This window comes from Vulpes vulpes, chromosome 9 (assembly GCF_048418805.1).
Source record: "Vulpes vulpes isolate BD-2025 chromosome 9, VulVul3, whole genome shotgun sequence".
Classification (NCBI taxonomy): Eukaryota; Metazoa; Chordata; class Mammalia; order Carnivora; family Canidae; genus Vulpes; species Vulpes vulpes.
In genome coordinates this window covers 104495737-104510111 of record NC_132788.1, presented here as the reverse complement: position 1 = coordinate 104510111, position 14375 = coordinate 104495737, and the positions used below count along the sequence as shown (strand labels likewise).

The following is a 14375-nucleotide window of genomic DNA, read 5'->3' as shown; positions in this document are numbered from 1 at the left end:
CACCCACCATCCCCACACCCGCCATCCCGGCATCTGCCGCTCAGCACCTGCCATCCCGGCACCCGCCATCCCGGCATCCACCATCCCCACACCCGCCATCCCCGCACCTGCCATCCTGGCACCTGCCATCTCCGCACCTGCCATCCTGGCACCCACCATCCCGGCACTGCCATCCCAGCACCTGCCATCCCAGCACCTACCATCCCGGCACCTGCCATCCCCGCACCTGCCATCCTGGCACCCACCATCCCGGCACCTACCATCCCCGTACCTGCCATCCCGGCCACCACACACCCAGGCACTCGGCACGCTCCTGCCGCACAGGCCTCGGGGCTCCTGGAAGTTCCACAATCTCCCACCATCTGCTGGATCCCGGAGGAGGGTGCCGGCTGCTAGAGCTGCTTCCCCGCGCAGGTGTGCCCTCCCCTCTCCTTTTTCACCTGGTCAGCTCCAACTCGCCGTGTGGCCTCCGCGCAAGCGTCACCTCCGTGGGAAGCGCCCTCTGAAGCCAACAAGGGGAAGGGCCTCCTGCTTGCCGGCCCGCGGGCACTGGAGGCATTGGTGAGGCTGCCCGGCGCCCAGCCCGGCGCCCAGCCCGGCGCCCTGCCCGAGATTCCAGGAGAAGCGCGCCCCTGCCCAGATGGGGCCACTAGGGGGCGCGCGCCTCGCCCACTTGTAGGCAGGGTGCTGGGTGCCGGGCGGAGCGCAGGGATACCGGGTGCTCGGCCTCCTCCCCACAGGGTGGGTGGCTCGGAGCTGAGGACCCCTCCGAACTCCCGGCTCCTAGTGTCCAGAGGGGAGCGGGACGAGGCCGGCGGGTCTCCCAGGGTCAGGGCGTGGGCCAACACTTGATGACCCCTCTGTGTGCCAGGCCCTGAGGCGAGGGCCCGTGCCCCCATTTTATAAGAAAGTAGGGGGGCCCTGGAAGTAGCAGAGCTGGGGGGCTCAGGCCGTGATCCCGGGATCCTGAGACACAGAGGGAAAAGCAGGCTCCCCACAGGGACCCCCCTGCAGGATCCCCGGACCTAGATCACACCCTGAGCCAAAGGCAGATGCTCAACCGCTGAGCCACCCAGGCGTCCCAATAAATAAAATCTTTTTAAAAATTCTTTTAAAATCCAGAGCTGACATCCAAAGTCTGAGACCTAACAGCTGCCCCTGGTTCCTGGTTACCTCCACCCATGGGGTCCTCCCCCGACACAGACACGGGTGGCTCCCCACTGGCCTTTCTGGAAGGAAGACCAGCAGAGGCTCTGGCAGAGGGGGTTTGCTCAGGGACGCCTACACAGACACACATCTGAAGTGGTTTTGAAGAGACCCGAGCAGCCCAAGAGCTTCCTGAGGCCGCTCTGGAAGAGCAGACAGTTCTGCAGCCAGCTGACCTGCACGCTGTTTGCTGCAGCACCTGGCCGAGGAGTTGGAAGAAGGGCCCTCCTGGGGTCTGGTGGCGGCTGCCAGCCATCAGGGACCTCTCCCCTCAGGCTCAGAGCCCCAATGAGCCAGTGCCCTCCCCTGCCACAGCTGCTGGAGCTCTCTCCCCGCCCCTGGCCCAGCTTCCCCCCACCCCTGTAGCACTGGCCCCTCCCCTAAAGGAAGTAGGAGGGGGGGCTGTTGTAAGAGGAACTAGGCCTGGGAGTCTGGTGCAGGAGCAGGAGCAGGAGCAGGGCCATGCGCGAGCCACCCCCCAGAACAGCCTGAGCCTATACCCCTGCCTCCAAGACCCATCCGGGCGCTCCCCCAGGGGCCTGACACAACCACCATGGTAAGTCCTTCAAGGGCGGGCAGGGGAGAGGGGGGCACCAGCCAGGTGGAGATGCCCTGGACACCACCATCAGAAGGTGGGGGGCCGTCGGGAGGGGCACAGTGGACACTTTGCGGGGGTTCCCTCGCTGCAGCACAGGTGCCGCCAGCATCCTTCACCAGGGACCAAGCTCACACGGGGTGGTGCCGGGATGCCAGGACGGTGATGGGAGATCAAGGATGGAGCCGTTACTGGGGGGCAGAGGGCGGCCTTGCAGGATCACACAGTACCCACAGGGACAAGGACAGACCCCTTCCCCGGGGCTTGGGGAATGGGTTTCCAGCCCAGCTGGGTCCCTCACCGTCCCGTGTGGCCTTGGGCAAGTCACTTCCCCTCTCTGGGCCTCAGTTCCCACATATGTCATATTTGGAAGTCAGCTGAGCCGTAGAAGGCATTCAGGGAAACTCTCAGGACTTCAGAGGGTCCGTGGGTTCCACCACTCCGAGTCCACAGCTGGGAGCAGAGCGTGTCAAATGGGCGATGGGCTGCAGGGGTGTGCCTGTGTGAGTGACGGGGTGGCCCAGTTTCAGCACTCACAGAAGCAGGAGACAGTGAGACCCAGCACGTCCACGCCACCACACGGACACTTCCAACCAAGTACGGCAGGGGGTACACCCCAGCCAGAGGTGTCAGCACCTGCTGAGGTTGAGATTGATGATGGCCACGGTGACAGGGTTCAGGAGACTGTCACTGTCATGGGCTAGACGCAGCAACAGCACAACACACGCGTCAAGAGAGAGCCCCCGGGCTGGCTAGAAAACTTGCCCCCACGGCTCCAGGCATCTGCAAGCCACTTCAGCTTTCATTTTTTGTCATTCTGTCAATGAGAGCATGTGGCTGGGATAGTCCCATTGCCAGCGGTGACAACTGCAGTGTTCCAGGCAGTTGCAGCAGGCAGCTGACCGAGGTGGCGACACGGTGGTAGACCAAGCGGCAGGCATTGGTTTTAGTCTGAGAGACAACCTCTCCTTATTCCAGAAAGCCGATGCTCACCTGGGCAACTCACCCACCAAACCATCAGCTAGCGCTCTGGGCTTGGGATGGAAATTCTTCGAAGAAGGAGCCAAGCCAGGAGGGCCCAGGAGCTCAGATGAGCAGACTTTGATCAAAAGAACACAGGAAATGATTTGCTACTTGAGAGAAAAGCCACCCACCCCTCCCAAGGAAGCCATATGAAATGCTTAGTCAATGGTTTGCTTGGCCCAAGGGGTGTGGGAGGGGAGACTCCCCCAGGGGGACCACGGGAGAGGGAAAAGAGAGCAGACCCCATCCACAAGGCTAACACGAGGGGTGCTGATGGCCTCCTGGAGGGATGATGACAAGTGTCAGGAAGAGGGTGGAAAGATTCAATGAAACAACGTTCACCAAGTGCTTTACGGGGCACCTGCCATGCGCTCCGCACAGTAACCATCGCTGTGGGTGCTGCTCATTCATTGCTGGAGCCAGTGGTGCCGGTGGGTGGAGGTGACTCATTCCCAGTCGCTGTCGGACCATGATTGTTGGGTGGTTGGTGCCACTGGTGGTGCTGGTGGTCCCCGCTGTCCATTGTCACGAGTTGGTGGTGACTGTGAGCCTCGTGGGGGTGTTGGTGGTGGAAGCAGCTAGTTGGATGTTTGTGGCAGGTGGCGGGTGGTCGTCAGGGCTGGTCGGTGGAATGATGGCAGTTGATGGTCACTGTCATTGTTTTTTAAGATTTTGTTTATTTATTCATGAGAGACACAGAGAGAGAGGCAGAGACACGGCAGAGGGAGAAGCAGGCTCCCCGCAGGGAGCCTGATGTGGGACTCGATCCCGGGACCCCAGGGTCACACCCTGGGCCGAAGGCAGACGCTCAATCACTGAGCCCCCCAGATGCCCCAATGGTCACTGTCATTTAGAGCTGGGTGGTGATGGTGGCATTCTTTGGCCGTTGCTCGTCCATGGTTGGTTGTCAGGGACAGTCTCTCGGGCCGCGTTGGTGTTGCCGTGGCTGCTGCCCCCACCGTAGTTGGTCCGGTGTGGCTGTTGATGGCGAGGGCGGCTGTCGCGGCCGTGGGTGATGCTGGGGAAATCGGTGGCAGACCTTGTCATATTTTCTGTTTGATGCTGACTGCTGGTGCCGGGACTGAGGTTATCAGCAGTTTTTGTGTGACTCTGACCCTAAGCCAGGTGAAGGCAGCAGCCGGTTGTCCCCAGCTGGTGACGGTGGTGGAGCAAGGGAAATAGGGATCGTAAAGTACAGACATCAGGCCGGGAGACCAGTGATGTGGCTGCTTGGTCCTCAGGCGCCAGCCGTGGGGAGGGACAGAGAAGGCCTGGGGCCAAAAGGGTTAGGACGGAGGACTCTAGAAGGACCAAGGTCCCCACCTGTCCCCTCCAGTTAGGCTGAAAGGAAACCGAGAGCGCTCCCCACCCCGAAGGAGGGGGACCTCAAGAACCTTTGAAGGCGAGAATGCCTTTGCACAGGCAGGCACGCAGGGTGTGGCCCCAAAACCCCACTGAGTTGGGGGAGGACAGGACCGGGGACACACCAGGGACCCCGGGGCGGGGGCGGGGGGTGGGGGCCGCCCAGCAGCTGCTGCCTTGGTAGCTTCATATCTCCCTGCTGGCTGGCGACCACAGCTCGAAGGACCCCAACGAGGAAGGAAGTGGCTGTTTCGTTGTTCCCTCCAGTCTGAGGCTCTTCTCATCAGCACCCAGGAGAGGGAGGCCCGAGCAGTTGGGGCAAATTGCAAAAGCCCCCTCATCCAGCCCTCCCTCCCGGCCTCGGGGCCTCGCGGCCTGCGCCCGCCCGTGGGACCCGCGCGGCTGCTGCTCCCACCTCCCCAGCCTGACCTCATTGAATCCGCCCCCGGGAGGTCTATGGCGCTCGGTGTTCCCATTTGCCAGACGAGGAAATAGCCATCACTATTTCCAGATGAGGAAATACCCTTCCCTCCCGGGGGGGGGGGGGGGGGGGGGGGGGGGGGGTGGCTAGGTGAGCTGCTGTACCACCCAAAAGTGGCAGAGTCACTTTTTTCAGGAGTCAGTGACTCCTGAAGTCACCTTGACCTGCCATCTCCTGCTCCTCCCTACAAGATGAGGGGCTGTGGGGGACTTGGGGGTGCTGACCCCCATGCCCCAGGCTGCCCATCCCTCCAGCCTCACTTGGATGTGGGATTTCCACTCCAGAGAAACTGGAAGCCCCGCTCCCCATGCCCTCTGCCTTAGACCGGGGGTGGGGGGGGGGGCGTCTCTCTGAAGGAGTCAAACTTAGAAGCTCCCTCCCATCCCACCCCAGCCCTGACTCTTTCACAAGAGCCCCATCAGGTTGAGTCATACTTGACTTGTGGTCAACTGTGACCACAACATCTTCATTGCACCCACCCCCCACCCCCAAGGAAGAGACTTAGAAACTCCATTTCAACTTGATCTATGGGGACTTGGGAGCCAGAGAGAGGTGGGTACTCATGACACAGAGCCGGAGGCAGCCTCATCCCGACTGTACTTCGTTCATTCCTTCGCTCTCTCAACAAGCTTCTATCCACCAGCTCCTACATCCTCCGTCACAGGCTGTTCACTTCCACTAAATGCTCTTGGGGTCACCAGCTGCCTTTTCCTGGGGCATCCAGCACACCCCTCCTCTGCACCGGCTCACAGAACCGAGGGAGGGGAATTATTATGGAATCCATTTTACAGATGGGAAAACGGAGGCTTGGAGAAGTCAAGTGGCCTCCCCGGGGTCACATAGTCAGTTAACTGTCAAGCCAGGCCTCACACCCAACCGGTCCCAAGCCAAAACTCTTGACTGTCTTTCCATGCACTGTACTCACTTGAGCAAAACCTCTCCCTCTACTGCAAACAACCCATGGTTTTTGGCCTCACAGGGGGCTAGGAGTGGATCTGGAGGTTCCAGTGCCCAGGGGCAGGACATGGAGAGAGAGAATGGCTCAGGTTGCAAGAGACAGAAGGCCACTCAGCTGGCTGGGGAGAAGGAACAGACAGGAAGAGGAACCAAGTCCTTGGGGCCAAGAGACCAGCCAGACACAGCCAGCATCAGGGCCTCTGACCTCACAGAAAGGAAGTGGCCTTGAGCCTCGGCCGAGCTTGAGGGGCCCAGGAGCGTAGAGACCAAGTCGACCCACTGGGAAAACTCTGGACAGATCCAGTCTTGTCCCTGCCCCATCTTCCTCTGCTCTGAACCCAAGCCCAGCCACCTGTGACCCGGACCAGGCGGAGGGCGACAGATCCTGTCTCCCAGATCCTCCTTTCGTGCTGTGTGACCTTGGGGAAGACAGCTAACTTCTCTGTGCTATAGTTTTCTCTTCCACAAAGTGGACCTAGTCATAGTACTGATCTCAGTATGTCTGGTAAGGTCATTCTCGGAAGAAGCCCAGACCGCAGTGTGGCACGGGTAAGTGCCAGTGGGGTGCTAACTATTGTTATGATTGCAGTTGGTTACCATAGCTAACACCTGAGGCCCCTCCCCTCAGAGGTCTTCAGAGGGAGGATCCACTTCCTGTCACCCCCATAAGCCTCCCTGTCCCCCCACCCACCCACTTCCCCACTGACCTTTGGCTCAGAGCAAGAGCAGAGCCTCCCCCTGCCCCGCCACCACCTACAACACCAGTCCATGAATGATACCCCTTTGCTCCCAGATTTCATCCTCTCTTCTCCCCAACACACTCTGGTCTCCCCATCCTGAACACAGGAAGCCTGCTCCCTGACCCCTCGTCTCCCCACAGCATCTTTCCCTCTTCCCCTTCTCAGCCAGGTGGTCTGAAAGCCATCCTCACTCCCCCTCTGTCTACACCTCCTGATCTCCCAATCTGACTTCTGAATGAGGTCGCCAGTGCCTTCCACGGGGGCGCCTCTGAGACTCCGGCGAGCTGGACACACTTGGGTAGCTCGGGGGACCGACCCACAGCTCCTTGCTTCTCCCGACCCGGTCTTGCCATCTCCGGGTTTCACGGTCCCACCAGCCTCCAACCTCCCAGCTGACTCCCTGCTCAGCCTCTACCACAGGCGTCCTCTCCAACCCCTGCACGATGTGGCTCCCGCAGCTTTGTCCTCCCCACCATCCTCCCCCAGCTGCACCCCAGGGGTTCTTTGCACCCAGCACCCCCTTCCTATAACAGACCCCTTGGCCGGCCCCTTGAATCCCCAAATTGCAATTCACAGACAGTGAAACAACGCATAGCCTCCCAAAATAATTTCAAAATTCAAAAATAATTCATGTGGCCTCCTGTGATATGGAGGAGAAAGCCACTTGGAATAAAATATGCACAGAAAGATGAAAGTGCTCTGGCCAGTGGCCCACGAACTCCCCCCGGAGCCCCCAGGTGCTCACACCGGGACAGGTGTACCTCTCGCTGACAGCGTGAGCAGCGTGGGCTTCTGAAATGCTGATCAAATCTTGGTGAAATCTGAATAAAACCAGCATCCCCCTTGATACAGGGTAGCCTGGAACATGTGGTGGGAGTCAGCCTTGCAAAGCAAACATCGATTTTTCTGTGTGGACAAAAAAACAGAAGTTGATTCTAGGTTCCAATGATTACAAACACTTTTGTCACTTAAACGAGCATCTGCTGGGGGGGAGGGGGCGCTGCGGTCGGATGACGATTTGGCACCCGCAGCCCGCTTAAAATGCCAGCCCCCGGGACAACCAAAACTGCTCCCACAATTCTTTTTTTTTTTTAAGATTTTATTTATTTACTCATGAGAGACACAGAGAGAGAGGCAGAGACACAGGCAGAGGGAGAAGCAGGCTCCATGCAGGGAGCCTGACGCAGGACTCGATCCCAGGTCCCCAGGATCATGCCCTGGGCCGAAGGCGGCGCTAAACCGCTGAGCCACCCGGGCTGCCCCGCTCCCACAATTCTTAAAGTATCCCCAGGAGCAGTACGGGCCCAGCTGAGAACTCTCCAAGCTGCTGACAATCGAGCCTGAGTTCCCTTGCTCGGCATTCAAGGCCCTTCAGGACGTGGCCCCTGGTTGGCCTCCCCTCCATTCATTTGCCCGCTCTCCCACTCTCCCACTGGTTCAAACGAGCCCCGAGACCACGTGCCGCCGGGCATCGCCCGAGCCCCCCCATCCCCGGGGCTTGCACAGCAGAAGGCGCAGCCCGCGTGCACCATGTCCAGGATGTGCGCAGGGCCGCAGTGAGGAGGCCCCGGGGGCTGCGGGGATCCAGCTGGCCTGGGGCGGGGACGGCTTCTCACAGGAGGTGACACCTGAGCCGAATGCGAAGGCCGGACTGGCGCGGCCCAGGCAGGAGGGGTGTTCTGAGCGGAGGTCTGAGCATCAGCAAAGCTCGGAGGTGCCCAGGGTAGGGACTGAGAGATTTTCCCTGCGGTGGCGGGTGGGGGGTGCAGGGGGTCCCACCACATGGTAGGTGCCTCAGAATATTTTATGGATGGGAGAGTGGCGGGACCCCACAGACGGCTTCTCAGCCCCAGAGCGAGGAGACCCTATGAAAAACTCTGACTTGCTCAGGCCGGAAGCAGCTGGGGTTCGAGCCCTCGCCCCCCGCATACGCTCCCTCCTCTGCATTCCGCTCCCGCTTCGGCACCTTTGCTGGGCAAGGTCCACACTGCCTGGGGCACCTTTCCTCGCAGCTCCTGGCCAAAGTCCAGCCCATACACACCCGTGGGGCCCGGGCCGCTTGTGGGTGTACACGCAAGAGCCCGGCCTTTGCTGTCAGACGGATCCAGACTCGAATCCCACACCCTTGGAAACAATTTAGCTGTGTCTGTAGTCAAGTGTCAAACACCTCTCGAGCCTCAGTTTCCCTCCCTAGAACTCCCCCCCGCCCCGCTCCAAGCTGCTGTGAGGACTTCACCCCTGGCCTCCCCGCATCAAGCACATCCTAGGGCCTGGGTGACCTGGGCCCATCCTCACAACTCCCTGGGCCGGAGAGGAGCACCCGCCCCTCACCCTGGTTTGGATTTTGCACCCCCAGAGCAGTTACTCCATCGTGTGAACCCTGGGAAGTGAGGCTGCTTCTCCCATTTTACAGACGAGGCCACTGAGGCTCAGAGCAGCATCGGATCACCCGGATTAGAACCCAGATCTACCCCCACACCAAAACCTGTGGGCAATCCTCAGTGGCCCTGTCCCGGCTGTCAGGGTGTCCAGAATCTGAACGTGCACCTCCCCTGCTCAGGAATCCCCCAGGGTCCCCACGAGAGACTGGCCTCTCCCCCACCTCTGCCCTACACTGCCCCTCCTGCTTCACCCCTGCCCGCATCCTTTCTGCCCGGCCCACCATCTCCCTTCCCTGGAATCTGTGTGACAAACACTGGTCATCCTTGAAGACTCAACTTTGATTCCCAGCATCCTTCGCTCTAAGGGTTTTCCTCTGAAGCTGGGGCTGCTTTCTTTGCCCTAGCTCCTCGTTCATCCTTCAGGTCCTCCCTTCTAGAGCTGAGAAAGCACTGAGAGCCAGGCCCCACCCTCCAAGAGCTCCTGGGTTGAGAATGAGGGGCTTCCCCGAGGGGGGACATCCTGTCCAGGCATGAGCACGCCTGCGAGGGCAGCTCCAGGCCGCTGACACCCACCTGTCTGCCAGACTCCTCCACGGCAGGGGTGTGCCGATCAGAGTGCATCTAAGCCAGGATGCATCGGTGTCCCAGGCACTGGATGAGCCCGGTAGGCTGAAGAGGGAAAACATTCCAGGCAGGCTTCCTGGAGGAGGGGTCTTGAGGGGAGCTGGTGTCTGAGTCTCCTCCCTGGGGCTTAAGGAAAGTCTCCCCTGATTTAAAAAACAAAACAAAACAAGAACAACGACAAAAAAAAAAGGGAGGAAATGAGAAGGCAAAGCTGTGGGGGCACAGAGGACAGAGGTCACAGACAGATCTGCTAGGGTGTGTGACCACGAGAGGAGAGGAGGAAGGAGGCCATCTAGAGGTGGAAGGCTGGGCGGCAGGTCAACCGCCACAGAGAAGTCGGGGGCTCAGCCCGGGCCTGGGCAGGGAGAGCGGGCTGAGCAAGTGGGCGGAGGGAGTCTGAAGGAGAAGTGAGAAGGAGGGTGAGTCAATCCCCCCAGCAAGTCACCCGCCAACTCCGTCCCCCTCCCACAGCCCCCCCAAGCACACCCTGCCACCCGCCCCCAAGGGCCTGGCATCACCGTCTCCTCCATGACAGTGGGACGCAGAGTGGAGGGATGGGAGGACGGAGCCCCCCTCTTTGAGGTGGGGAGCCTGGACTCAACCTCGCCCACCTCCCCTGGTGTCCCCGGATTGGGGCAGGAGGCCGGCAGGTGGCCCAGGGGAGGCAGAACCAGAAGGAGGTGAGGCATCAGCGCCACCACCACCACCACCACCACCACCACCCCGCCGCCCTGCCCCCTGCGGTGGCTCACTCCCATCTGGCCACCCCCCCCCCACGCAGGGCAGCAAGGAGCGCTTCCACTGGCAGAGCCACAACGTGAAGCAGAGCGGCGTGGACGACATGGTGCTGCTGCCCCAGATCACCGAGGACGCCATCGTGGGCAACCTCCGCAAGCGCTTCATGGACGACTATATCTTTGTACCCCGGGCTGTGGGCAGGGACAGGCAGATGATAGGGACAGGGACAGGAGGGTGACTGACCAGTGGGTGGAGGGACGGCAGGTGGATGACTGCAGGGAAGGGTGGCAGCGGGACTGCAGCACAGAAGGGACACACAGAGGCCTGAGCAAATGAACAGAGGGAGGGATGAGCAGTGAGAGCACGGCGGCGGGGGTGGGGGGGGGCAGATGCAGTGACAGCAGGGCTCTGCTTGGGGACGGCTGTGGTCCTCACTACTCCCACAGGCCTGGGCCGCTCAGCCACAGTGCCTTTCATCTCTCCTTCTGAGACCCAGCCCTGTTTCTTCCCTAAGTGACCAGAGCACATCCGAGCATCTCCACCTGAGCAGTGGGGCCCCAGAGGCCCCCGGGGCATTAGGATTAGGAGACAGGGGCCCTTGGGATCCCTGGGTGGCGCAGCAGTTTGGCGCCTGCCTTTGGCCCAGGGCGCGATCCTGAAGACCCGGGATCGAATCCCACATCGGGCTCCCGGTGCATGGAGCCTGCTTCTCCCTCTGCCTGTGTCTCTGCCTCTCTCTCTCTCTCTCTGTGACTATCATAAATAAAAAAAAAAAAATTAAAAAAAAAAAAAAAAGGAGACAGGGGCCCATAAGGAACAAAGGCCAGAACACCGCAAAGCCCTTAACCGCACCCCAGACCTACATCGGCTCTGTGCTCATCTCCGTAAACCCCTTCAAGCAGATGCCTTACTTCACTGACCGGGAGATCGACCTCTACCAGGGCGCGGTGAGCCTGGGGCTAGGTGGGAGGCATAGCCCTAGGACCCCCAGGACCCCCAGCCCCTGGCCCTGGGCTGAGACCTGATCTTCTCCCCAGGCCCAGTACGAGAATCCCCCACACATCTACGCCCTCACAGACAACATGTACCGGAACATGCTCATCGACTGTGAGAACCAGTGTGTCATCATCAGGTACAGAGTGGGGGGGCCCCACACGCTCCTGCCCAGGCCCCCAGGACAGCCTCACTGCCCTAGGGAGGCTCGCTCAGAACTCCTGAGCCGCACAGAACCTTACTGTCCCTCTCTGCCCTTGGCCCTGCTTTACTTTCCTTGTCACCACCTGGCCCATGATACATTTATTTATTCATTCTGTAACTGTCCATCTGTCCATTCTAAATACCAGCTCTGAGAGGGCAGGGATTTTTGTCTTGTTCGCTACTGTTTCCCCAGAGGCTGGTATGGTGCCTGGCACACACTAGAGAATAAATGAATGAATGAATGAATGAATGAATGAGTGATCAGGCACTAGTAAAGGTATTTACCCCTCCCAATACCCCCCTCCCTACTGGCTGCTGATCATTCTCTCCTTCACCCACCCCCAGTGGAGAGAGTGGAGCTGGGAAGACAGTGGCAGCCAAATACATCATGGGCTACATCTCCAAGGTGTCTGGCGGAGGCGAGAAGGTCCAGGTGAGGGGAGAACAGGACAGGTTGGGTTCCCCCCCCTGCCAGCTGCACAGTAGTTAACCCCCACGATCACCTACCTCGTCCTGACCTCTTGCCACCTCCACCTGCCTCTGCCCCCAGCACGTGAAGGATATCATCCTGCAATCAAACCCACTGCTCGAGGCCTTCGGCAATGCCAAGACCGTGCGCAACAACAATTCCAGCCGCTTTGTGAGTCTGCAGCCCCCCCTTTGGAGTAACTGCTCCCTCCATACTGACACGCATGCACACCTGTGTTCCCACTAACAGAGGAACTAGCTGCTCCTACATGGGAGACTCACTTCCTGCTTATGGGAGACTCACTTCCTGCTTATGGTCCGTCTTAAAAAGACTCCCCGACTAGTCGAAAGGTATAGAAGCCTTGGCTGGCCTGTTGCTAACATTCTTAAATACTTCCCTGGCTGCGATCATGCTACATCCTTTCCTATTCACAGCTCAGTTCCCAATTTATTCTCTCATTCATTCTTTCTTTCAACAAATCGTTCTCGGGCTCCTTCTTTGTGTCGGGTGTTAGCGCTGAACCAAATGGAAGACAGACTAGATCCACAGGTCTGGATTTATGGTCTGATTCTGACACTATTTAGATTCGTGGCTTGGCCAAAAACAAAAACAAAAAAAAGTTTCAGCAGCTTAAGCCTCCTAAAGCTCCTGTTCTCTCATCCATAAAATGGGGATGATGTTAATATCCATCTCACAGACCTCAGTAACTCCAGTACAACACCTACACGTGAAAATGATTTAATAAATTCCATACACTAGTAAGGTCTTTATTCCCCTAAATATTATTAATGATATTTTTATTTTCTAACGTCTTTATCATGTAATTATATTTTAAGTACTTTCCTCAATGTTTTATTATTAAAAATTTTAATGGGGCATCTGGGTGGCTCAGTCAGTTGAGCATCCAACTCTTGCTTTCAGGATCCTGAGTTTGGTACTGCATTGGGCTCCATACTGTAGGCGTGGTGCTTACTTTTTTAAAAAATTAACACAGAGATCTCTGGGTGGCTCAGCGGTTTGGCGCCTGCCTTCGGCCCAGGGTGTGATCCCAGAGTCCCGGGTCGAGTCCCACATCAAGCTCCCTGCATGGGGCCTGCTTCTCCCTCTGCCTGTGTCTCTGCCTCCCTCTCTCTCTCTCTCTGTCTCTCATGAAAAAATAAATAAAATATTTTTTAAAAAAATAAAATAAATAAAAATAAATTAACACAAAAACTGGGAGATTAGTATAATGAACACCTGCTGCCCACCTCCTAGATTCTATCATTAACATCTTGCTATACTTGCTTTATAAAATCTCCATCTGTTCATTTTTTTTTCTAAGTAAGCTCCACACCCAGTGTGTGGCCTGAACTCACAACTCTGACATTAAGAGTCACATGCTCAGGCAGCCCCGGTGGCTCAGCGGTTTAGCGCCACCTGCAGGCCAGGGCCTGATCCTGGAGACCTGGGATCAACTCCCACGTCGGGCTCCCTGCATGGAGCCTGCTTCTCCCTCTGCCTGTGTCTCTGCCTCTCTCTCTCTCTCTCATGAGTAAATAAATAAAATCCTTTAAAAAAAAAAAAAAGTCACATGCTCCACCAACTGAGCCAGCCAGGTGCCCCTTTCCATCTTTTTATTTTGGGGGGTGCACTAGAGAGTAGATGGCAGACACCATACTTTGTGCTCCACCAACACTTCAGCATGCAGATCATTAATTATAATCCAATATAAATCTCTTTTACTTCTTTCATTTCCTTTAAAGTAAAATTTGCATATGGCAAAACGCATCAATCTAAAGTGGACTATTCACCGAGTTTGGAAAAATGCATGCATCTGTGCAACCAAAACCCTATCAACATGCAAAGCATCACCGTCACTCCAGAAAGTTCCCCACCCCCTTTCACCTTTACGGTCAATCTCTATTCCCACCTCACCCCAGAAGCAACCTTCCTCTGGGTTTATTTTTTCCAACCATAGATTAGTTTCAGCTGTTCTAGAACTTCATATAAATGGAATCACGCAATATATGTTTTCAAGCTACTGATACACACAAAAACATGGACAAACTACCAAAACATAATTATATTTGTTTATTATTTTATTGTACAGTAGAATAGGTATATGTCCTGTATTACAGGTGTCTGTGTAATGGGATGATGTCATGTGTATCGTCATTGCCTGGAAGTGGCAGAAAGGAAAAGTAAGGGGGCTTCTCTGCCCTCCAACCTCTGGCCAAAGTAGAACCAGACATTGTCAGAGACCAAGGAAGGGGCGTGTGGGGCCCTCACTCCGGGCTCAGGGACACCCAGGATCCCTGACACCTGCAGCAGCCTGCAGAGACATGGAGGCCTCTGTGTTGTGGTGGGAGGACTGGGAAACTGGTCAATAAAATGGGGTACTTTTATGTGCCAGGCACAGGCCTGGATGCCCTAATGAGGGCTGGAGTCCTTAGAGGAGCAGCTTAAATGCTGGAGGGAAGGAGCTGATGCAGAGAGTGAACGTCCCTAAGTGGGAGGTGGAGAGAGAAAAGTTAGGTCACACAGGCAAGAGAGGGACAGTCCCCCACCTGCACCCACCCCCAGGGAACGGGGGACCCTGGGCATCTAACATGGCTCTCTCGGC

At 57.5% G+C, this 14375-nt stretch overlaps 1 protein-coding gene across 1 annotated transcript in view; it reads left to right on the top strand.

Moving 5' to 3' along the window:
- The first annotated feature begins 1588 nt into the window (after positions 1-1588).
- MYO1F (myosin IF) overlaps positions 1589-14375 on the top strand; it is a 34278-nt gene continuing 21491 nt past the window's right edge. Inside the window, exons 1-6 of the mRNA XM_025985678.2 lie at positions 1589-1762; positions 10151-10288; positions 10965-11054; positions 11145-11239; positions 11650-11737; positions 11855-11944. Of these exons, the coding sequence (XP_025841463.1) occupies positions 1760-1762; positions 10151-10288; positions 10965-11054; positions 11145-11239; positions 11650-11737; positions 11855-11944 (504 nt within the window). The 5' untranslated portion in view covers positions 1589-1759. The remainder of the gene's footprint in view (positions 1763-10150; positions 10289-10964; positions 11055-11144; positions 11240-11649; positions 11738-11854; positions 11945-14375) is intronic.